General features: G+C 36.5%; 2 protein-coding genes across 2 annotated transcripts in view; one reads left to right on the plus strand and one right to left on the minus strand.

Moving 5' to 3' along the window:
* Positions 1-2,961, plus strand: part of LOC136855656 (alpha-1A adrenergic receptor-like) — an 84,098-nt gene extending 81,137 nt beyond the window's left edge. The window contains exon 2 of the mRNA XM_067132864.1: positions 363-2,961. Within this exon, the coding sequence (XP_066988965.1) occupies positions 363-745 (383 nt within the window). The 3' untranslated portion in view covers positions 746-2,961. The remainder of the gene's footprint in view (positions 1-362) is intronic.
* Positions 1-25,072, minus strand: part of LOC136855657 (glucose-6-phosphatase 2-like) — a 774,122-nt gene that overhangs the window by 482,480 nt on the left and 266,570 nt on the right. The window lies entirely within an intron of this gene.

A 25,072-nucleotide genomic window follows, 5' to 3' on the forward strand; every position in this document is an offset into this window, starting at 1 on the left:
CAGACAAAGCCGTCACAATAGTTTTATTTTGCAGAAAGCTAAAAGTAATAAAATCAAGTACATGTGCATAACGACCAAAGGTTAAGTACTTTTGCCCTATACAAGATAGATCAATCCTATTTGGCATGCATAATCCGAGTTAAAGACTTAAAATTTTGAATTCACAATCAATGTGAATGAAGCCGATTTTCTGAGTAAGGTACAGGTTTAATTTACTAATTATTTCTAAGACAGAAAATTTGAGTTATTAAAGTACTTAACTATTCCCTGTTAGTATTATTATTAGCATGATAATGATTCCCATTTTTTCCCAATCGTTTCAAATTACACGAACTTATGTGCTTTCTTTGTTCTCTTTGCAGACTCCCTGTGTGGGCCTTGCCACATATCGGAGACCCTGTTCGGCGTGTTCTTCTGGTTGGGGTACTTCAACTCCTGCCTGAACCCGTTCATCTACGCTTGCACTTCCAGAGAGTTCAAGCGAGCGTTCAAAAGGATCCTGTGCCGCAGTCGGCCGAGGCGAACCCTCCAACACACATCCACCTTCCATTCGGCCGTCTGGAGGAGGGAAACCACTGCCTCAACCGCCCGCACGCCCTCTCCAGCTCGCCACGGTCTGGAGGGCCTTCTAGCCTACGCCACGCCCTTGGCTGACCCCTACGGGGCGATGTGGAAGTCGCAGAAGAACCTGAAGCCGCATGAACCGGCAGGAGAACGGCTTTCAGCACCTCCGGTGCTTCACTGAAGAAGCGTCATCACGACCACAACTGCTCCTCCTTGAGGGAGGGAGGGTGCCGGACCCATTCTGGTATTCAAAAAACTCCATAGACATAAATCCACGTGTACATTCCCACTATGTACATTACGACAACAAGCCTTCATGTTTTTATGTGCAATGTACAGTAGTTTAGGAAACCAAGCGCGGTCTCGTACCTAAGACAAAAACAGAATAAATAATTGAACATTATTCTCATTCAGATGCGTTTATTGTTTCTATTTCTCTTTCTTCTGGGGGTTTAAACTTGGCTCACTGATGATCAAGACATGGCTCCATGGCTCGCTAGCTCTCTCTCTCTCTCTCTCTCTCTCTCTCTCTCTCTCTCTCTCTCTCTCTCTCTCTCTCTCTCACAGCCAACTATTCCCTCTTTGTTTGAGTAACAAAGTATTTGTTTGTAAAAGTGATAAAAACATTCCATTCATTCTTTCTCCCAAAATAGTAATTGGTATATTTATTATTTATGACATTCCATTTATTCTCTCTTTTTTCAAATAGGAGTTTACACCAGTTTCTTCATTACCTGAAATGTCGTGACGCCAGTTTTAATACAAATAATGAATCAATCAATCACTTAAAGAAGTGCATTGTCGTCAGCGACATTCATTCAATTCATAATGGTGACTATTTCAGTTCCTTTCTTCTCTCTTGGAATATTTCTAATTCTTTCTTTCAAAAGGCAGCTCCTTCCTCTCAAATATGTGACTGTGCCACATTTTGGAATCAAACAATAGTATTATTGCTCTCAATTACCCTCATTAAATAAGCTTCTCTTTCTCGAGTCACGTGCAATGTCCATCAGTGAGCAAGTGTAAAAATGTCCATAAAAGTATTTAAAAGGTAAATAAATCTGTTAGTCAAATGTTTTAGCCATTTCATAGAATATATTCAGCAAGGAAAGTTTATATATGATACAGTTACCCATAAATGTATTTTTGATAAGGTATACATATATACATATATTTTTCCCAGTGTGTATGAGTGAATATCTCTCTTTAAGAAGAACTTGTAACAAACGGAACCTACGAAGGTGACACTGACAAAACTATGAACATTACTAATAGAATCTGTTGCAGTCTTACCGAGTATATAATATATATGTAAGCGATGAAAAAAAAAAAAGAAGTATGATGAAGATGGTGAGGTGACGATGATGTCTCAGCATGAAAACGAGAGATGATAATGCTCCTCTTCCTCCTCTTCCTCTTGACGACGATGTCTCCTCTTGATGTCAAGTTGAATCCCTCGAGTTGTCAACTTCTCTTTTCGGTTATTTTCTTCTTTTTTTTTTTAGCCGCAGAGATTCAGGGGGAAAACTTCAAAAAAAATTAGCAGACTTCCATTGTAAGTACTTTATAGAGACCCAGAACTTTTTTTTTTTATTTATTTACTATAAGACTTTCTTTTACTCTTGTGTCTCTCTTTGACTTCAAAGTTCCGAACAAGTCCAACAACCGAAGGATTCAACTGGAAATGAATGAAAACAATGCCTTAGAGAAACGTAGTCTCTTCATCGGAAATTTATGTATTAGTCATAAGCACTGAGTGTGAATAAGTAGGAATTTGTGTACGATTTACTAACCGTGGCCCATTCGCCTCCCCCACCCCCAAAACCAACCAACCCCAACCCGCAAACCAAACTCCGTTCAACCTCAAAACCTTTCTGTAATCATCTTAATCAACACCAAAATCACCAGTTACCGAAAAAGAAAGAAGAGAAAAAAACCAACCTCAATGTCTTTGCGTTTGCATTGGAAAAAAAAAGGGGGGGCTTCTTCCTCAAAATTCCAGTTTGCGTTGCCTGAACAAGTGAGCAGCATTTTCGTCTGCGCCTGTTTACAGTACGAGTTCTCTATGCCACAACTGAGGACGACAGGGGCTTCAAAACCAAACGTGTAGTTGCGTCTTTGCAGAAAATGCCACATTGCGTAGTGATCATGTGGTGTGCTACTATGTTGTGTTGGTACTCATGTGTTTGCCATATTTCCATGTTGTACCCCCTATAAACACTTAAGGCGCACCAGAAAGCAGTTCTCAGAGGAAACAATAACTTCTGAAAGTTTTAAAAGGGCAATCTTCATTTATGTCAGATCATCCTAGCTTCATGATATAATCTAACGTGTAATTAATTTCAACGAATACATCCCATGGGATAAAACTAAATTAAATGGTGTACTTGATTAGTTCGATAAATAGAATTTAAACGAGTCTTTCCTCCAGTGGAGTAAAAAATACCTAGCGGTAAATCCAGTTAAGTTTCCTCTACAAAATCGCATATATTTCCGCCGTTCAGAAAAGCTTGGGAAATGAATACACAGTACCCTGATTTTACTGCACTATGACCCTGCTTTTAACAATGTTCGTTCCAAAGTTACAATTGACGAATGATCTAAGTCTAAACGTAAACCAACAAACGACGATTAGGATTCAGCTGAATATTAAATTATCTCCACAGATTTTGACAGACACGCGTATACGACAAGCAGCAAGTTAGCAGTGGAAGAATGACTTGAAATTTGAAACTAAAATACATTAATGAGCAATAATATATATAAATGTCATCTTTTTCTTCAGATTTTGAGCCGTGAAAATAAAAAAAGATTTAAGAAATTAGAATATGTTTTCTTAAAATACATGCATCTGTACGTGCATCCACACACACACACACACACACACACACACACACACACATTATTATACATATATATATATATATATATATATATATATATATATATATATATATATATATATATATATATATATATATATAATCAGTAAGCTACTAAACGTCCTTAATATCCAATTCGCTCTACCTCGGAAATAATATATTTTCATATATGTTACCGAAGGGAATTTTAGTTGATAATAAGTTCGTCGTCCCGTGGGCTCGAACCAGCGAAGGACAAGAACTCAGGACTACAGTGGACACATTAACCCATGCGTGGGTTAATGCGTCCACTGTAGCCCTGAGTTCTTGTCCTTCGCTGGTTCGGAGCCCACGGGACGACGAACTTATTATCAACTAAAAAATTCCCCTTCGGTAACATATAAGAAAATATATTATTTCCGAGGTAGAGCGAATTGGATATTAAAGGACGTTTGTAGCTTACTGATTGTATATGAATCACGGTGATGTGATAAAAGTCATATATATATATATATATATATATATATATATATATATATATATATATATATATATATATATATATATATATATATACTGCTGATGCACAAGCAGAGGCATTTATTTTAAGAGAACCTTTTCTAATTTCCTAAACCCTCTGTTATCCTCAGAGCTCAAAATCTGAAGAAACTGGTGAAAATTAATGTTTCAGTGCCTACAGCTGTTCCAGCCATTAATTTACGGGCCATCATCAGGACTACACTAGTTTTAAGATCTCAAAATTCAATATAAATACTAGTAGTGTTAAAACATGAATTTTTTAAAAAGAGAAATCCAAGTGAAAAGTTAACGACAAACGAAATTTGCCTGGTCGCAACAAATCAGGGTCATCTTCCACGAATCTTCACAGATCACAGTCTGATTGGTTAGTGACAGAGGTTTAACTAAATACTAAATTACACTTTATATACACACATTTTACTGCTGATACATATGCAAAAAAGTCCTGAAGAAAATCAACAAGTATTCACATCACATGAGGATATTAATAAGGCATGACTGTCAGAAGGTTACAGATATTTATGGATTTTTGCGCGCTGACAATTTTACAAGAGTGAATTTAAAGTATTCCCAAATTAAACCCAACCCTCCCAAATTAAAAATAAAATTCCATAGCGGGAGAACTGCTTCCTTTCTGGTCCCCTTATCAATATCTGGTTACAATAAAATGTGATATCATTATCCGGAGTTTTCTTCACCCTTTACCCCGACGTCATTATTTGATGAATGGCCTGTAGTGTGCTCATCATTACTTGGTACTGTCGCTGTCCACCGCACTGTAATGTTACTATCACTGTTTCATTATTGTGTAATATGCGATGGTGATTTCCAGACAGGTGTCGAGGCGAAAGATAAATGACAAACATAGCTGTCACTTAAATAGATAATACACAAAAACTAGTAATTAAAATTAATATTTTCCATATCAATAGTTATTCAAGTTCTTCATATCGCAAGGGTCTCATAAACGAAACCAATCTGAGCAGAGAGAAGAGAGAGAGAGAGAGAGAGAGAGAGAGAGAGAGAGAGAGAGAGAGAGAGAGAGAGAGAGACCGAAGCCACAAAGGACTCAGGCAAGTGAATGACTTGTCAACGAGGGAAAGCGTCCAGCAAAGATGTGAATAATAAAATGCTTTCGAAGATTCTGCCTCTTCCAACCATTGGGAACCCAATTTAGGATACCGGGTATTCGCTGAAGGACTCTCGACGCTGCGTTCATTCCAGATCCATAAACTTCAGATACCTGTTAGCCATTAGATATCCTTCAAATCAATATGATAACTCGACGGTGGGCGCTGAAAGCCATTCAATTTCCAGAGTAACTAGTCTCTCTTGAGTCTTTGAGCAACGACCGAACCTCATATCTGTAATTACTATATCTGCGGTAATACGATGCTGCGTTTCTTAACTAAGAAATCAAATTGATTTTCGAGGTGTATATATACATATATATATATATATTTATATATACACACATATATATACAGTACACACACACACACACACACACACACACACACACACACACACACATATATATATATATATATATATATATATATATATATATATATATATATATATATATATATATATTTATATAAAATGAGACGACAAGATTTTCGAATTTTACTTTTTACTATAAAGTCATCTTCAGGGCTTCAAGGTACTGGAGGGTCCAAGGAATATAACTTACGTAGAATAACAATATTAGGTAACAGATAATAAAGTATGTTTTATGCACACTTAAGTAGGACGTTAACGTTTTATTGTTTTCTGTGATCTCATACTGTTTTCTTAAGTAAGTTGTATTCTTGAAATTCTTTTCACCCTGAAGATGACTTAAAATACCCCAATTAACAAGAGCCAAAAATACATCACTGACGACTTAGGAGGCTACTGTGTAAATCAATTTTATTACAGCATTTGGAAAACACTGCATACTTCGCAGAAGAACTTTCTTCATGTTTTCACGAGCAAAAATATATATTTTTCTTTTTTGCTTTACAAAAGTCTTGACATCATGATAACATTTTCAATCACTTAAGAAATACGCAGCTACCATTTAAGTTTATTGTAATAAAATACTTGGAAAATACCTCAAATTTCGAGGAAGAATTTTCTTCAGTGCACAATCACGTGCAGAAAATGTTATTTTAGTTTCATAAAGGTCTTGGCATCTTACAGGAATCGCACCGATTGGCAAATATAAAAAGACTCTTGTTCATAATTTAGTAATTGCAGTTTTCGGCCTTGTGATCTTCAGGTATAATACTGGTCATTAAGCGGAATAATATCTTCAATACATTCCCAAAAGAACCATAGATTAGCAACAGGTGGTTATAACAATCGACAAGCTATTCTTGCTATAAGAGACTGTACTTTTAACGGGTTATTTTTCCACAATTAGCTAAAAATCATCCCCATCTTGAAATGTGATCTAACATAGTGAAACTTGGAACCTGAGATTGAAAGCATACGGTCTCACTCAGCTTTACGAAAGAAATAAGACATCATGGAACGGAATGGAATATAGAATTTAGGCCAAAGGCCAAGCGCTGGGACCTATGAGGTCATTCTGCGCTGAAAGGGAAATTGGGAGTAGAAAAGTTTGAAAGATGTAACAGGAGGAAAACCTCGCAGTTGCACTACGAAACAAATGTTATGAGAGGTTGGATAGCAAGATAGAAGAAAGAGAATATGAATGGAGGTACAGTAAAAAGAATGAAAGGGGTTGCAACTAGGGACCGAAGGAATGCTGTAATGAACCTTAAGTAATGCCTACAGTGTACCGAGTGAGGTGCACTGACAGCACCACCTCCCTAAGGGGAATATGACATCATGAAGACAGAACATCACTGATTTTGCTTTGGGATTTTCTCCCCAGAAAATGTAACCGAAGCCAGTTGCAGGTAAGGCGTTGGTTCAGATCGAGCAGATTTTATGCCAGCAGGGAACTTTGGCCAACCTATGGTGACGAGGTGGAAAGGAGACAGAAGACAATAACGGGGTGCTGGCATAAGGCCAGCTTAAACTAAAAACAACAACAATAACGCATATGTATGTCTGCGTGCGTAGCTATCGGACAGCACACTGCACGAGAAAACTTTCTGATAAGATATACTGCTTGAAGAGGCCTCATAACGCCAATGTACACCCATCATATTTTGTTTGGTGAGATGACACTAAGGATGGATGGAATACTTATAGACTTTTGGTTAGCAGTGAACATGCAGCATGATGATGATACTAATAAATTTATTTTTTATAATAAGTAAATAAAGATAAGCCATGAACCTCATGCATTAAATGACCATAGTGTAACTTGATATGACTATAGAAATACATTTGGCTAAACAAAAACAAACAAAAAAAATTAAAACTCACGATAACTGACTTTAACAAAAAAAAACCATTATGTGTGTTCGAGAGAGAGAGAGAGAGAGAGAGAGAGAGAGAGAGAGAGAGAGAGAGAGAGAGAGAGAGAAACATATGCAAAGAGAATATAAACTCCTGTGGATATATTAATAGATAAGATTATAGTATACAAAGCACTTTACGACTAGATAATAGAAGTATGCCGGAACAAAAATGGCGAACAGATTTATCAAATTAAAAAGCTCGCGAGTTTCTGTAAAGACGCCGCAGCCAAAGTTTTGAATGCGACGCCAATAATCGCAAAGTCAATGAGGCCACTTCAAGAGAAATCCTTGATCCAAAAGAGAAGGTCAGGGATCTTGAGAAGTCATTTTGGAGGGGATGTGGATTCGAGAACCTCACGAGGAATGTGCACCGTAATGGAGGGGGCGATAAATGCATTCATGACGAAAACTCCCATATTTCTAACATCAAACATGAAAAAGCGCTTCATGAAAAATAATAAGAATGTTCAGACTGTTTGAAAAGTGCTTAACTAAACCCAAATATTTACCTTGAAGAATAAAATGGGTGGGTATTTACATTCTTGAACTTACCCAAATATTGTATTCAAGAGTCTTTAGCACAATATTTGTTTTAAATCATTCTCAAGTAAAAAATTATTGAAAACAATCATTATGGTGGCTGATCAAAATATACGTTTTACATAAGTCGACAAGGCCACTAAAAGGAGAGAGAGAGAGAGAGAGAGAGAGAGAGAGAGAGAGAGAGAGAGAGAGAGAGAGAGAGAGAGAGAGAGAGCGAGCAATAAATGTTGGAATCGACTAAGAAAATTGTATATACACAAGAATATATCTAAAATTAGAATTACTGAGTGCACATCATACTGTGATGTAAAACCTTTCATACGTGAATATGACTGCGACGAATGAATATGGTTATAAGTTTTATTATATGAAATCAACTAATGAATAAAATAATTAGAGGCCAGACAACAGACTTTAGAAAAAAAAACTTGAACTAGCGACTCTCAGTCCAAGCACAATATTAGGTGGCCAAGACCTAACAAGGAGCAATGACATCCATAAGACTAACACAAATCGAAGTGGTCCTCCACTCATACTTACTTGAGTGCTATATAAGAAGAAAAGGAAATGGAGCCTACACTTCTTGAAGTGTTTTTCCCTCAGCCATTAGTATCTAAAGGCAAGCACAGGCGAACGCCATTCTAATGAAATCATCTCTTTGAAAAGACTTTCTTTTTCTTGTCCGCGAGAGATTTTGAAATACAGACGATTTCTAGAATGAAAGCCATCGTTTTGCAACAACTTATCTCTGCAGAGTATCTACAGTGTGCTAACACTGCAGTGCTGCAATACTGTTGACACTGTCATGAATATACTTGGAACCTTTTAAAAATCCGTTTAATAGCATTATTAAAGCATTAGTTTTACCATCCAATTACAGCGACTGACAACTAATCTCTGCTAACTTACTAAGAAAATTAGACAACTGCACATCATAACAATAATTCAAGAGAAAATAATAATCAAATCCACAACACCTTCCCGACGCAGGGGGATGTCCCCAGCAGAATAACGACTACCCCTTCCACCTCTTTACTGACTATATTTTTCCAACCACATCCCCAGCTCTTCAACCTTGAAACTCTTCATGGGTTTGGCCTCCAAAACCCTCGTTAATCTCTACGATAATCAGCAAGATACGAGGACACACACACACAAATACACACACACGCATCTATTATTCATCCGTGGGCTAAGATGTATTCATATTGCTTAAAAAATAAAGTTGTCAGACTCCTCCTTAACTTTTGCCGAAGCGTACTCATTACAAACACAAGGGAGCATTACCGTAAATGAAATCTCTATTTCTTGACGTTGCTTTGTGACGAAATCAGCAGTTTATAACATTTATCAAGAGTTCTAATTATTGTTGCCCTGTTAAAAGCTAACTTTCATTCAGCAAATATCACAATATTCACGGTTACAAAATTAATTGTCAGAGGCTGAAATCAATACATCCAGTTGAGCGCTGAAATCAAGTTTGTCTCATGACTGAGTACCAAATTAAAAAAAAAAAAAAACAAAACAAAAATGGTCAAATGCTTTCGCTTATTCTCTTTCATGCTAATCACTGAACAGCGCAAATTGAACTTCAAATTCTATGACAGCATTTTCATCCCTAATTTGACAATTTCTGCAAAATTTTGATTCGCCAGAAATAATTATTTCAACTTCAAGTCCACAAGAATCTTGTCAAAATCTATACAAAATCTTAGCGCTTTCATTCTAGAGGGAAGGATATTTCCATTTCCATAAAACTGCTGGAAAGGACCAGAATGAAAAATGAAAAAGAGGAACATTCATCTCCCGCAGGAAAAACAGCAACGTTTTCCGAAGCCTTTCTTTTGTGAGAATGAAAAATGGCATTGCTCTTATAGGAGGCTTTCACATAAACACGTCACAATGACATATAACGAACTCATATTAATTCTGGTTAAATCCGTATCCGATGGAGGAAGAAACCATAAATTACGGTAAAGTAAAGAAAAGCTTTGTCACAAAATGGAATGTGATTCATGATGTCTAACTTGTATCCTTCACCCTCCCTTCAGGGGAGCTTTCCTTGGTCTCAAACTGCTGCAAATTTTATCAGTTTCATTGCATCATGAATATTTACAAACACAGTCGCAATATATATATATATATATATATATATATATATATATATATATATATATATATATATATATATATACACGCATACATACATATAGTATATATATGTATATACATACATACATACATACATATATATATATATATATATATATATATATATATATATATATATATATATATATATATGGGGCAACGATTACGGATCTTTGTGAAAGAATACAATACCGTCAAAAGACAAAATCTTATGGAGGTACAAGAGAAAACTGATTTTATAAAGGCTCTTAATAAACAGTGATGAGCAATGAGCAATTGTTCCACATTTCGTAGGGAATTTTTTGTTTTAAATAGGCCAATGTAAAAATCATATTACAATTTTCTCGTCATAAAAAAACATTCAGAAACACATCTATTTTCACATAGAGTTATTATTATTATTATTATTATTATTATTATTATTATTATTATTATTATTATTATTGTTAGAATGATGATGATGATGATGATGGTGATGATGATTATAATTAAATTTATTATTATTATTTTACCGCTTCACACGTCGAAAACAATAGATAAGTCTTCAGAACATACCGAAAACGTTTAACTACGTATGAAGCCCTTCGATATTATTTATGTATATTGTTTACATACAAACACGAATTAGGAACATTACGGCACCATTTACTCAATTCTCAATTTGCCAAATTAACCAAAACGTCCTGAAACGCTATGCGGCTGATCAAAGTCAGTTTCTCGCGGCAAACTTATTTCGATGAGAGAGAGAGAGAGAGAGAGAGAGAGAGAGAGAGAGAGAGAGATGCCGGAAGAATCAAACCCCAAAACGACTCGGTAATCGAATGAAACGTCAGCGAGGGAAAGCAACCACCAGAGATGAGACTCATAAAATTCTTTCGAAGAGGGGAACCCAATTTTGGACGCCAGACATTCTTGGAAGGAATTCAGGGCGTGTTCAATGATGTTTCATAATGTGCCGACATCAGTTGCCTGCTGCAAAACTTGAAAATGGTCATCAGAACACTGAAAGTGATTCTCCAACACAGTATGGCAATTGAATCATTATGAAACAGAGAACCAATAAAATCAGTTTACTTTATTTTTCTTATTCATCTACGACCTTTCTCTTAGCACCAATCTGCGATTCACCTCCTTCAAATTCTTTCGCAATTCCTCGTTACACATTCAGCCACTCTCTACTCCATTCACGAACCTTTTTCTTATCCAGAAATTTTGTTCCCCTCATTCTCGAACAATTTTGATTCCACACCTCCAAGTCCTTCCAGGATTTCTCTCGTTATTCCAACTATTGCATAATTCAACGACTGTTAAGAATTAACAGAACATTCTGCACAAAACAAATCCCTGCCATTTGAATACTCTTATATTCATAAAAACGCTCTTTTATCTTCATACAACTAATTGCGTTAGGAAAATAATGCCTGCATCATACATCTTCAACACTTTCCACACAAACTCTATGTTCATTCCAGCATAAGATTTTTCTAGGTCAATAAATTTAATTTTTAGTTTTCTGTAAAAGAAAACTATTGTGCCGGCTTTGTCTGGCCGTCCGCCCTCAGATTTTAAAAACCAATTTGCAGCCCTCTAATTTAAAAATTACAGGGCTGCAAATTGGTATGTTGATAATCCATCCTCCAATCATCAAACATACCAAATTACAGCCAAGTAGCCCAGTAGTTTTTAATTTATTGAAGGTTAAATTTAGCCATGATCGTGCGTCTGGCACAGCAACACAGGCCACCACCAGGCCGTGGCTGAAAGTTTCATGGGCCGCGGCTGAGAGTTGCATGGGCTGTGGCTGAGAGTTTCATACAGCTTTATACGCTGTACAGAAAACTCGCATTTTTTACTTATATTTTTTTTTTTTTTACCCTGAAAATACTTTCAGCCGTTCTTTCATACGTTTGTTCTTCAACACTTTTCCCTTTTCAATGCTTCGGTTATCTGACTTAATTTCTCAGTCATTACCTACAGCTATAAATCCTACACTAACCCCTATCACGTCTCCCTTATGCAGGGAAACAATTATCCCTCTCATCCCTTCTTGGGAGCCTTCCTTCCCCCAGGCACACCTAGCCAGCCAGCCAGCTATCCAGTTACATAATCGCCACCTGGCAGCAACATCTCGCCTGTTGTTCTTCGGCAAATTACCTCCACAATCACTTGCAGATTTGCGGTGACACCCTCCAAGCTCGCATCATTAAAAGTTAACCTCTTCATCTTCACATTCAACAGCTCTTCAAAGATACTGTGGCATCAACATATATATATATATATATATATATATATATATATATATATATATATATATATATATATATATATATATATATATATATATATATATATATATATATATATATATATATATATATATATATTTATTCTAGATCCTTTTATTCTAGCTGCCAATTACACTTATTTCTTCCATTGTTTCCCTCCTATAAGGCTCCTTTTCACCCTAAACCTAGTGCTCTACTTGAAAACTTTCCTCTCTCTCTCTCTCTCTCTCTCTCTCTCTCTCTCTCTCTCTCGCTCTTGGCATCCTACTTAATCCTCTTGTAGAGCTGGACACGAATATTCCCTCAGCCCTGCCTCTTTGCTGGTGACAATCTCCGTTTATATAATCCTTCATTTCAGCGTCCCGTCTCACTTTCTTGAAGCGTCGTTATGCAACATTTTTGTTAAGCTTCGCTAACGATGCCAAGCTCTGACTTTGCATTTAGAAAAAATACAGCATAAAAAAAACTGTGATCTCCAATTATAAATAAAATATTATGAGGCCAAAAATACTAATAATTAATTGCCCATATACCACCGGTATTTTCCTGTGACATAATACCTTTAATAACATCTTAGTCTTGTTTTATAAGATGATTGGTTGATTGATTATATCTATCAAAACTGGCGTCACAACATCTAGGTTACTGACGCCGTAGTAAATTCAAATACTGTGATTCATACGGACTGTGTTTATATCTACTGAAACGAATAAATATAGTAAGGCCAGGAGAGGTTCAAGCACAGTTAAGGAAAAAAATGGGTTATGAATGGGACGTGAAATGGCTGACGTCTGCAGTTGTTATAGTACTGACTGGGAATAATAGTAACAGCATACAGCTGAAAAGGTTTGAAAGTGCAAGAGGAGAAAGTGCAACATGAACGAAAGTGACTTATCGCAGTATTGAAGAAACAGAGTTGAGAAAAGTTTCAAATTCTTAACCAACAGAAGTTCAGGCAATATGGTGGTACGCAGAAGAATCAGAGTGGTTTCCGTTGTGTAAGGGTTGAATTCCAGACCAAATGCCCTGTCACTTTCTAAAGATACAAAAACCATATAGACCTAACAAGTACAGAATATCTGGGGAAGGTCAGTGGCACTGAGGGAAGAATTTAGTGCCAAAATTAGGGTCGCTGCCTTTTCACTATGAGAAAAAATTAAGACACTCAAACTAACAGATATTGCTGACAATTTATTGGGAAAAGGCAAGGACTGAATTTTTTCCTGGTTAACAATGAGATATATATAGTGGATTTTAGTGGATTTCCTTTGTTATGAAAAAAAAGGTATTCTTTCGAAATAAGGTAGTGCAGTAATTCCTGGCAAATATATATGAAGTTCAAGCACCTGCAAAAATAAATGCAGGGAGAGACTCCTGTGCCACCTCTCATGATCGAAAGAGTCAAGGGAAGGAGGGGTTAAACCATGCGGTAGAAGGAGACGAAGTTCCAACAGAAGATCGGCCATGTGCCTTTACGGACGAAGCTAAACCTCATCACCAGAAACAAACACGTGGTCAGAGTTTACAGACAATATCACTGCTTCTGAGTAAACTCTTATAAAAACAGAATGAAATATCATTTCTTGTAACTTCTCTGTTCAAACTTTTGTTGAGCAGGAATATTAATTCCTCTTTCCAACTTCCGTTGAATGCTAATATCAATACATACGCCATTCCCAAATGAAAGATTACGCTACAGATGAGACTTCATTATCGATTATTAATTTTCTAATTTTAACCCTCAGAGACTGGTTATTAAAAAAGGAGAAACTGCTCATGAATCAGGAGAGAGTCAATGCCAGTGGTGGTGGTTAATGATAAAACGCATATAAAATCATTTCTAAATATAACTATTTGTAGTCTACGTATTAATATAAAGTTTTGCACAGCGCAACAGGTTATACATCTCCTTCTGGTTTTAATTACGGATCATATTACACGCTTGAAACCTGAGCATCATTGAATTACGAGCACTGAATAGGAATGTGATTTGTGACGAAAATATTACGGAAATCATAATTATCGTATGCAAAACAGATTATTCAATTTGACATCACGAAGCGAATGACTTCACACTTACTGAGTATGACAAAAGAAATGAGAAAGGAACTGGTGGGGTGATTTCATTAAAAAGACTAACACATTATAAACTACTCGCATGAAAGCTATTATATTAAACGAGAGTGATAGACATGAACTGAAACTATATAAAAAAATGGCAGTAATAAGCCTTTAGAGCGAAAAAAATAAAAACCAGCTATATTCCAAACATTCCTGTGAGCGTGAACGTCGCGAAAAACTCAGACCTCTGTGAGGTCTGACCCTCCCCCCGCCCATCCTACCCCCGAAAAAATTGCGACTAGAGTTAATTGGATGAAAAATGAGAGGATTTCTTAAAAAAAGGTGTGGCCACAGGTTAAATTCAGCGCCAAGGATTCGAGCGAAACCGACGACCTCCGAAAAAGAGGGCCAAGGTCAGGGCCAAGGTCAGGGATATTTGGGAATCCTCACGGAGAAGAAGGGACTATGAAAGAATTAGTGAGGATTAAGGGGAACGGTCGGAAGAACCATCAGAAGAAGCAGAAAGAATAACAATTACGGTAACTTGGACGTCGAACTGAAAAGAGAGCTTCACTGAACCAGTAAATGAATGATAAGTTTTAAATAACGTTAAAAAAACACTTATCTAGATTCGAACCGCTGAATGGCACCGAAAAAACTAAAGGTCGCAAATTATAGACAAATCACAAACTACCGACCGTGAGATGGATAGTAACTCATTTACAGACTGCCTTCAAAACAAGGTCATCCATGTTTTCTAGAAAGTCAATCAATTACTAATTCGAAATTAGGCGCCTAACTGAATACTGATTCTGAAGAGAGAGAGAGAGAGAGAGAGAGAGAGAGAGAGAGAGAGAGAGAGAGAGAGAGAGAGAGAGAGAGAGAGAGGAATTTAATCAATAATTCTCGCTGTGATTACAATGGCTGGAGACAGGGAGCTGGCGGAGAGTGTTATCTCCATATCGTTAAAAAAAACACAATTTCTATAATGGCCTCCACTTTTAAGCGCCACTGCGAACGTTTTTTCCTTTATTACGGGTAGCTGGGGAAGAGGAGGCACGACTTTCTGATAAAATCATCTTCAGGAGACGAGATTCTTTCGCTTGTTGAGAGAGATATTAGGAAATAGAAATGATTCTAATTCAGTCTTTCTTCCGTTTTGGCCCTGATTCCAAGTTCTTCATTGGACGGGGTGGGTAGAGCTCTCGCCTAGCACGCTGTTGTCCCAGCGTTCGACTCTCCGACCGGCCAGTGAAGAATTAGAGGAATTTATTTCTGGTGATAGAAATTCATTTCTCGTCATAATGTGGTTCGGGTTCCACAATAAGCTGTAGGTCCCGTTGCTGCTGGGTGACCAGTTGGTTCTTAGCCACGTAAAATAAATCTAATCCTTCGGGCCAGCCCTCTCTAGGAGAGCTGTTCATCAGCTCAGTGGTCTGGTTAAACTAAGATATACTTAACTTTGGCCCTGATTCCTTACGTATTTAAAACGTTGTACCAATGCAATGCTATATTCCAGGCCATATCGTTAAAGATTTTCTAATGAAACAAGACTGATTTATGTATGCACAGAAAAAGCCCACATAATGGAACGCCATTTCTCTCTCTCTCTCTCTCTCTCTCTCTCTCTCGAGAGAGAGAGAGAGAGAGAGAGAGAGAGAGAGAGAGAGAGAGAGAACAAATAAAATAGGTGGATTAGCAAATAAACACTCAAATGTCTTAAATTCTGATAAAATAAGGCAATGGCACATTGCTCTTCAATGCAGAATTGCAAACTGCAGCTTCAACCGGCATTAATAAAACTGCCAGGAAAACCAATCCACAGTTTGAGTAAAAAAATTAGATTTGATTACTGGACAGTGTGGTAATGGGTTACCTCAACAGGTTAGGAGTGATGTTGCTGTGTGCACCAAAAAGCACCTATTACGCCTTGCGTAACAGGCTCACGAGATATTGCCGGAAGTTCTCAGTTTAATTAGACCTTGTGGGAGATGCCTAAACAAAATTAATAAAGAGGCCCACTGCTGCCTCACAGCACTTACAAAAGAGAAGTTCTGTCAAGCCTTATAATAACCATGAAAACCTACTTCAAACTAATATACAACCATACAACTGACATCACTAGCGGATCCAGAAAAATTCCAAGGGGGGGGGGGCCACCAATTTTCATATTATACATACATATATATATATATATATATATATATATATATATATATATATATATATATATGTATATATAATTTCTATACCAGATTTTTTATTTTTTTCCCATTTTTATATTTCTCATTTACAGTATATTATTATTATTATATTATTTAAATCTTCACTGTTATTATTTTGTCATTATTTTTCACGTGGGGAGGGGCACGTGCCCATGTGACCCCCGCACCCCCGGCTCCGCTAGTGACTGACATTGATATGATATGGAAACTAAGTAAAAGCAAAGGCATATTTGTGGACAGTGCCACACTGGACGAGAAAGGAGTTGCGCCCTAAGAAGCAACAAGGACCCCATACCAGCTCTCACTCTCTTCACTATTTTCCTACTCCCTCTCCGATTCCTCATGCTCTTTGGCCTCTTAAATCCCCCCTTAATCCCAGATTAATGATCGACTTAAGGATACACACGAAAACGCTCACCCATCCATAATCTACCCGACGGATGAAGAATCACCCACACGCGCATAATCAAGAGTAACCAAGAACGCCGCCAGTCCATCCTGACCTCCCCAACATACAGTCGCCTCCAATGGGTGAACTTCTTCGTCATGAGATGCTTTCATTTCTTTAACAACCGCGAGAGACTTCTAATTGCTAAATTCCGCATAAACTTATTTGAAGTTTACATTGTCGTGGAATTCTTTCCAGTTTAATTATTCGCTAAGGTCGTAACAAATTTCACGAGGTTCATTGCAGCCAGGATATATAAGTAATCTTTACGAAAGTCTCATTGAAGACCTACAATTTAAAATTACAGACGGCAATTAACTTGAAGTGTAAGTCTACTCTGTATGTGCTGTCTCAAGTTACCTAATACTTAATCATCAAATGGTGTTCGAGTTTACCTTTAATCGATAAACAATGGACGAAAATAAATGATTCTAGAAATTAACATCTTTAAAGGAAATTTTTTTTTTTTTTGGCAAATTTAAACTTATTATAAAAATAAGCAAAATACAAAATGCACTTCTTGTCAACCACCGGTTAAAACGACTCATCATATGTTAACCAAAATTACTTCTCTATTATTATTCCGACAGACGAAAAAAAGAGGGGGAGGACATCTAATGCGTAAGTTCGAACTGTAAGGAATAAAAAACCACGCAACATATGAAAGAAATGAACAAGATTTACTAATAAGAAAAAAGAGCCAAGTTATTGTTTCTTGCGACATCAGCTGGAAATGAAAACTTAAATGACAATAAAAGAGAAAACTAAATCAGCAAACGGAAAGAGACCCTTAGCAGCTATCCTCCCCCATCTCGTTCTCAGCTTGCCCTTGCTTTCCTCTCTTCTCATTTCGTTAAAAGCACCTTAAAGGCCTAAGAGCTTGTCCTTAGAGATCGGACAACTGCAGCTGGCGCCCTCCTTATCACCTAACGAGATCTGGGACTCCACGCCAGATATTTCTCAAGGAATTTCCAACTTAAATTGTTAGATTGCACGCTGCGGGGGCCTATCTTTGGTCAACTACTGAAATAAATAATAAAAATACCATTAACACTTTCTTATGTAAAAAAAATTGATAATATGCAATCCAACTTAAATAGTTAGATTGCTCATCGCGTGGACCTATCTTTGGACAAATACTGCAATAAATAATAAAATATACCGTTAACATTTGCATATATCCAAAAATTTAATAAATATGCAATCCACCGTAAATAGATTGCACATTGCATGGACCTATCTTTGGCCAACTACTGCAATACATATAAAAAAATTGTGATGTTATTATAAAAAAAAATCTTATAATATGCAAATACAGCAGCTAAATTTAAAAAGGACAATACACAACAAGCTGAATGGCAACAAGTACACAGTTACAAGAGTAAAATGGATATGTGGAATGCTTTATCAAGTGGCGATATTTGGAATGCTTTAAGTGACGTCACACCACGCGGATAAAATAACATTACGACTTAAATCAAGATTTCTATAGAAAATTGTAAATTAACTGGGGCTATAACTTGTTCTCTGAAATATGTGATAGTTACATTAACACATACACAGATATTTTTTTTCTTCGTGAATCTGTAATAGTCTGTAACAGTACTGGCTACTACGCAAACACACATACACACACATATATATACACATACATACATGTATATATATACACACATATATACATACATACATACATACATATATATATATATATATATATATATATATATATATATATATATATATATATAATATAATATAATATAATATAAAACTCCGGCATGATGCTAAAAACTTTTCGATTGACCTTCGTATTCTGAGAATGATAACAAACGTTATATTCACAGAGTATAGTCACTTATGTTAATACAACAGGAATTTACAGAGCAAAACAATACTGTTCAGTTTACAGTTCTATAAGCGCAATGCTGCTTTAGGCTACATTCAACCAAATATCTTTTACTATTCATAGTCTTACGCAGCTGCCGAAGAGAGATAATGTTCCGTGTAATTCTTGCTTTTCTGCATCAAATTTAGATACAGTCACCATACTATCTTCCCTAATCTGCGTTCTGAAAAGTTACCCCAGTTACCTCAAAAACAATATATCTCTTTCTCTTTCGTGTACAAATCACCGCAATTTTTGAACGCTTTACCGCTCACCATGGACTTGAACGTTCAAATCAATATCCACTTCCTATGACAGATTATTACAATAACATTTCTAAAGCTGAAACCTACCAAAAAAAAAAAATAGCTAACAATAGCTTATCAACGATGCACAGCAATATACACTTCTGGGGTATTAGTCTGACTGGGGAAGAAGAAGAAAAATTGAAAATTCGTTTTTGTCATCCACTGCTGAGCCCATTATCTATATATTCCGATGAGGTATTATACTTGAGCCCCTGTGAAGGGAAGCTCGTTCACACTTTACGGATGGAATATCATCGGTTATTTACCATCTCTCTCTCTCTCTCTCTCTCTCTCTCTCTCTCTCTCTCTCTCTCTCTCTCTCTCTCCTTCTTCTTCTTCTTCATGTATGTGTGCGTATGTTCATGCTTAAATCATTCTTATCTCTTTTGACTTTATCTGCCATAATTAAGATCTTTATTTGAAATGCTGGATAATAAAGCAATAGTCTGCAATTCAACTGATTATCGACCCCAGGTAAGGATCTTCAAGACACCGTACTGAAGAGCAGTAGCTGTTCACACTGACGATGTATCATCAACGGTACAAATATAGACGAAAACACTGACACAATCTGAGAGAGAGAGAGAGAGAGAGAGAGAGAGAGAGAGAGAGAGAGAGAGAGAGAGAGAGAGAGAGAGAGAGAGAGAGAGAGAGAGAGAAGTATAAGCAACCCAAAAAACTGAGCCGGCAGGAACAGGAACACTTGCAACGACCAAACAGATCATTAAGGGGCATCAGAGCAAGTCATCATCAGTTCCAGTCGAGAGAGAAAAATCACCGAACCTCCAAACGGACTCCAACTTTGAGGACTTACGGTTTACCAGCGTCTTCGTCCACAGTTTCTTCCTGCACCCCTCAGTCATCGCTTTAGCTAATTCAATCAATCTTTTGCCGCTTCTATTTCTTTTACCACTCTGAAATGATTAATGCTTATGTTCTACACTAATATCTATTGCTGAATCTGACTTGGGTATCACTATTTTAGAATGGGCATCGCAACAACCAAAATATTTCTTAACGCAGACACGGTGTCTTATTCAGCAAAATCATAATGAAGAATTATGTCTTTTTCAGCAGCCTTATTCAGCAAAATCATTATGCAGAATTATGTCATTTCAGCAGCCTTATTTCGCAAAATCATAATGGAGAATTATGTCTTTTTCAGCAGCCTTATTCAGCAAAATCATTATGCAGAATTATGTCATTTCAGCAGCCTTATTTAGCAAAATAATGGAGAAATTTGCCATTTTTAGCAGCCTTATTTAGCAAAATCCTAATGAAGAATTATGTCATTTTCCAGCAGCCTTATTTAGCAAAATAATGGAGAAATTTGCCATTTTCAGCAGCCTTATTTAGCAAAATCCTAGTGGAGAATTATGTCTTTTTCCAGCAGCCTTATTTAGCAAAATAATGGAGAAATTTGCCATTTTTAGCAGCCTTATTTAGCAAAATCATAATGAAGAATTATGTCATTTTCAAATCATCACGGAAACAACCGTCTGTAACAGCCACCAAATCACGTAACTTCCGCCCATACAGAAAAATGCTGCGAACACCACAAACACGAAAAACGGGGGGGGGAAGACAGGGCGGATATTTTCAAAACTAACGGGAAGACACCGTCGGGGTATTTCCTTCCCAACTTCCAAACTTATACAGAAAAAACTGAACATGATGAGTAGCCGGTAGGGATGACAGGTATCAGCAAGAGGAAATGCTAACGGCAGACTTTCCTCTTTAAAGCCCACGAAATAGCTCAACTTTGTCCATATAGTTGCTTAACGAGTTTCTTGTCTTAGCGAATTGGGTGCGAGATATAAAGAGGCAGGATTTTAACTTAGTGAAAACGACTGTGGCTTATTTTATGTTCTCGCTTGGTACGGCTTTATATTCTATATCATGCTGTTCTTCCGTGATAAAGTTAGATGCTATATATATATATATATATATATATATATATATATATATATATATATATATATATATATATATATATATATATATGTATGTATGTATGTATACATACATATCTTGCACACAACTAACAAAACTGGCCAAATCTAACTTTACTTACTAATTATGATGAGAACTGGAAAAGGAAACAATCTGTAAATATTAGAGAACCTCCTTTGCAAATATGTCTCCTACGATACGCAAACTGACAGTGTATAGATATCTGGAGTTTTTTCGTCCAATATACCATCTTGTCAAAATAACTACCTATATACTCCTGCGACTGTACATAAAATATGAAAAATTAAACTTTGAGAATACATATTTTAATATTCCAAGAATCACAGTAATGAAAACATTTCCATATAATAAAACCGGAACACAAGAATTATGGGGGAACTTTCGGTCTAATAATATTAAAAAAAAAAATGACAAAAGAGATTATAAAAACTATCAAATGGAGAAAACAGAACCTTTTGAATCACAGCAAAACGTATTAATCATAAAAAACATGCTCAAATTAAACTATTCACTAAGAATCTACTTCGAGTTTTCATTTTCAAGTTTCATTCAAAGGAAACTGATTCTATCTAAGTAATTTTTTTTTATAAAATTTTACTGAATCAGTTTATATATTACTGTATTTAGTTCATCCCCACCAACGAATGAATTAGAAGCACAGCAACCTTGTCACACGAAATTTACGTGACAATTCACCATAAAAAAAAATCTATAATATTTGAAGTTATCAGTCACTACAGGAAATTGTATACTGAAGCATACCGACAATAAATTTAGTATCAAACAGGTACCACGAATGACCAGTCGTGCGAAATACCACTGTTGGAGAATCGCAGTACGGCGTTATTTTCACAAAGAGACAGGTATGTTCGTTGATTGATTGATTATAGCTATCAAAGCTGGCGTCACTACACCTAGGTCACTGACGCCGTAATAAACTAAAAAAAAAAAAATAAACTAAAAAATAAATAAATAGCTTTAAAAGTAGTTTCATTTGACAAATATCTAAACATCTTCTTAACAGGATCAATAGCTATTTATCAAGAATGTTGTAAATATCACAAACAACAGTTGCAATATTTCAATCATGGCTTCAACTCAGAAGCCTTTAGCGGGTATGGCGGAAATCTATCAAGTTCACTGTGCTATAAAGGTCCTAAACATTCAATTGTACCTAAGGATGACGTTAAAATTTCTGACTACCAAATACCACGCGAAGAATCAGCAATCTTTGATGTGGTGCTTTTTTCAAACTCATTCTTTTCATGTTCTGGATTCATTTTTACATTTTCCTAAAGTTGTCTACGAAATTATCCTTATTTGTTTACGAACAGTTTAAATTAGGGAAGAAAATAAAATCTTGCTTGCGTTGTTGATTTGTAAATGCTTGAAGAAAAAATGTCTAATGCAATTTAAAAAAGGATTCTTGTACTCACACATCACGCTAAAAAACTACCATTAAGGCCGCAACTAATATTAGTGTACATTAGGGAACATTAGTGCATAAAAGAATCGCACCTGGATATATTACAGACACTCAATGATTAAAATGAAAAATTTAAGAATTAGATTTGACACCGTATACACAAATATCTCTATCGTATAAATGAAGTTAGAATTGAGATGTGACCTTTTACGTAAGGATTTTCAGCTTCTATTAACTAATAACAGAAATAAGGTATTATATGTCCGTATGTACAGTATATCTATACAACCGCTTTTATATGTGATATACGGTATGGATATTGTAACTGTCAATTACGTGAGAGATTTATGCTTTTCCTGGACGTCCATTAGCTTCGAAGCTTGAGCAATTCAGCGAACCAAATTTAATATTCAAGCCAGAAAACCTCTCTCTCTCTCTCTCTCTCTCTCTCGAACGCTACACCTGCACATTCTAACTTAAAACATTTTTAACCCATGGACGAAGAGCGCTGTCGACAAACACAATGGAATGTCACTTTAACAATTCACGTGAATTATGCATATCAGTCAATAAACAACAAATGGAACACTTTCTGATAACATTCTCACAACATGCAAAAGCATCACGATACGAATCCTCAAGCACAGAAATGCAATACTTCAACGTCGCAGTCACTGTAGCTGACGCGTTCATGTTTCGTCACGCGAATCAACTCAATCTTCAGTGACAACTGTCATCAATACCTGAAGAACAGAGTCCATTTTGAATAACGTTGTCCACGCCTCTAAATCTTTTTAACATGTTGTCATAACCTCGAGTATTCTTTCCTAATTTTTCTCAAAGTGAAAGCTGTAATTGGTCATTTTTCTATTTGAATTCCTTATCATTTTGCCTATTTGAATTATTTCAACTTTGCAACAACACAGCAAGTAGATTTGTGTACTGGTGGCCTCTACAAAAGACTAAAATAGTAGTTAAACAAACGTCTTGCACAAGCTACAGAAAAAAATAAAAGCTAAAATTCAGCACATGACATAAGAGTCGTAACGAACTAATAAACAATCACTCTGCAAATCCCTCGTCCTGACGATCGTAAAATATAAGCTGGTCTTTATTCACTTTGCCTCAGGCCGACAACTCAGGCTTACTTAAGTGTGTGTGTGTGTGTGTGTGTGTGTGTGTGTGTGTGTGTGTGTGTGTGTGTGTGTGTGTGTGTGTGTGTGTTTGAAGGGGGTGAGGGCAAAAAGGAGATTGCAAGAACAATTCTGTCCTAAAATGGAAGACTGCAGTATCTGCAAAAATGCAAAACTGACAAAAATGGTAGATACTGCAGTTTTTCCTTGCCTTACTACCGATTTTGCAGATACTGCTAATGGGACCCCCTAAATAAAGCAATGAAGAATCATTCGTACCATTTTCAACTCACTTACATACCGTCTCGAACTCACCTTTATACTATCTCGATTTGTACCATTTCGAACTCACTTTTAATCATTATGAAATTGTGTAAAATTAATTAGAGTTTCCAACATTTCGGAAAAAAAAAGTTTCTTACCAATGACTAGGATAAGAGAAGCACGTCCCTTTGTCATCTCAGATCGTGTTGTACACTTGCTAAAAAAAGGCTTAAGAAGAGAAAAATAATTAAATATAGATGACTTGTCGAAAGATTAATGAATCGCAAGGAACCGTGTCCCCACTGAAACGCATCCTAATTTGAATGCAACACTGACCATCCCTATATAAAAAAAATATTAATACGACAAATTCAAGAGAAATCGTTCATCACCAAGAGTAGATGCCAAGGTCGGGAATGTGAGGAAGTCCTTAGCGATGGCCTCCTCACATCCCTGACCTTGAGGATTGTAAAATAACTTTAGGGTGTCAAGAAACAAGTAAAAAATGAGCCGAAGTTTCTGCGACGCAATAGTTTTCTGTACAGCCGCTACAGCGTATAATTAAGGCCACGGAAAATACATCTATCTTTCGGTGGTCTCGGTATATTGCTGTATGAGCTGCGGCCCATGAGACTTTAACCAAGGCCCGGTGGTGGCCTATCCTATAGCGTTGCCAGAAGCACGCTTATGGCTAAATTTAACCTTAAATAAAATAAAAACTATTGAGGCTAGAGGGCTGCAATTTTGTATGTTTGATGATTGGAGGGTGGATGATCAACATACCAATCTGCAGCCCTCTAGCCTTAGTAGCTTTTAAGATCTGAGGGCGGACAGAAATAGTGCGGACAGAACAAAGTGCGGACGAAGACTAGGAAATAATTGGAGGACGTCAAGAGAACTGGACACAGTAAATCGATTATATATTAAATGCTGACGTAAAGGAAAGCGGGCAGAGGAAGACAAAGGCAAACGAAAAGAA

This window comes from Macrobrachium rosenbergii, chromosome 32 (genome assembly GCF_040412425.1).
Source record: "Macrobrachium rosenbergii isolate ZJJX-2024 chromosome 32, ASM4041242v1, whole genome shotgun sequence".
Lineage (NCBI taxonomy): Eukaryota > Metazoa > Arthropoda > Malacostraca > Decapoda > Palaemonidae > Macrobrachium > Macrobrachium rosenbergii.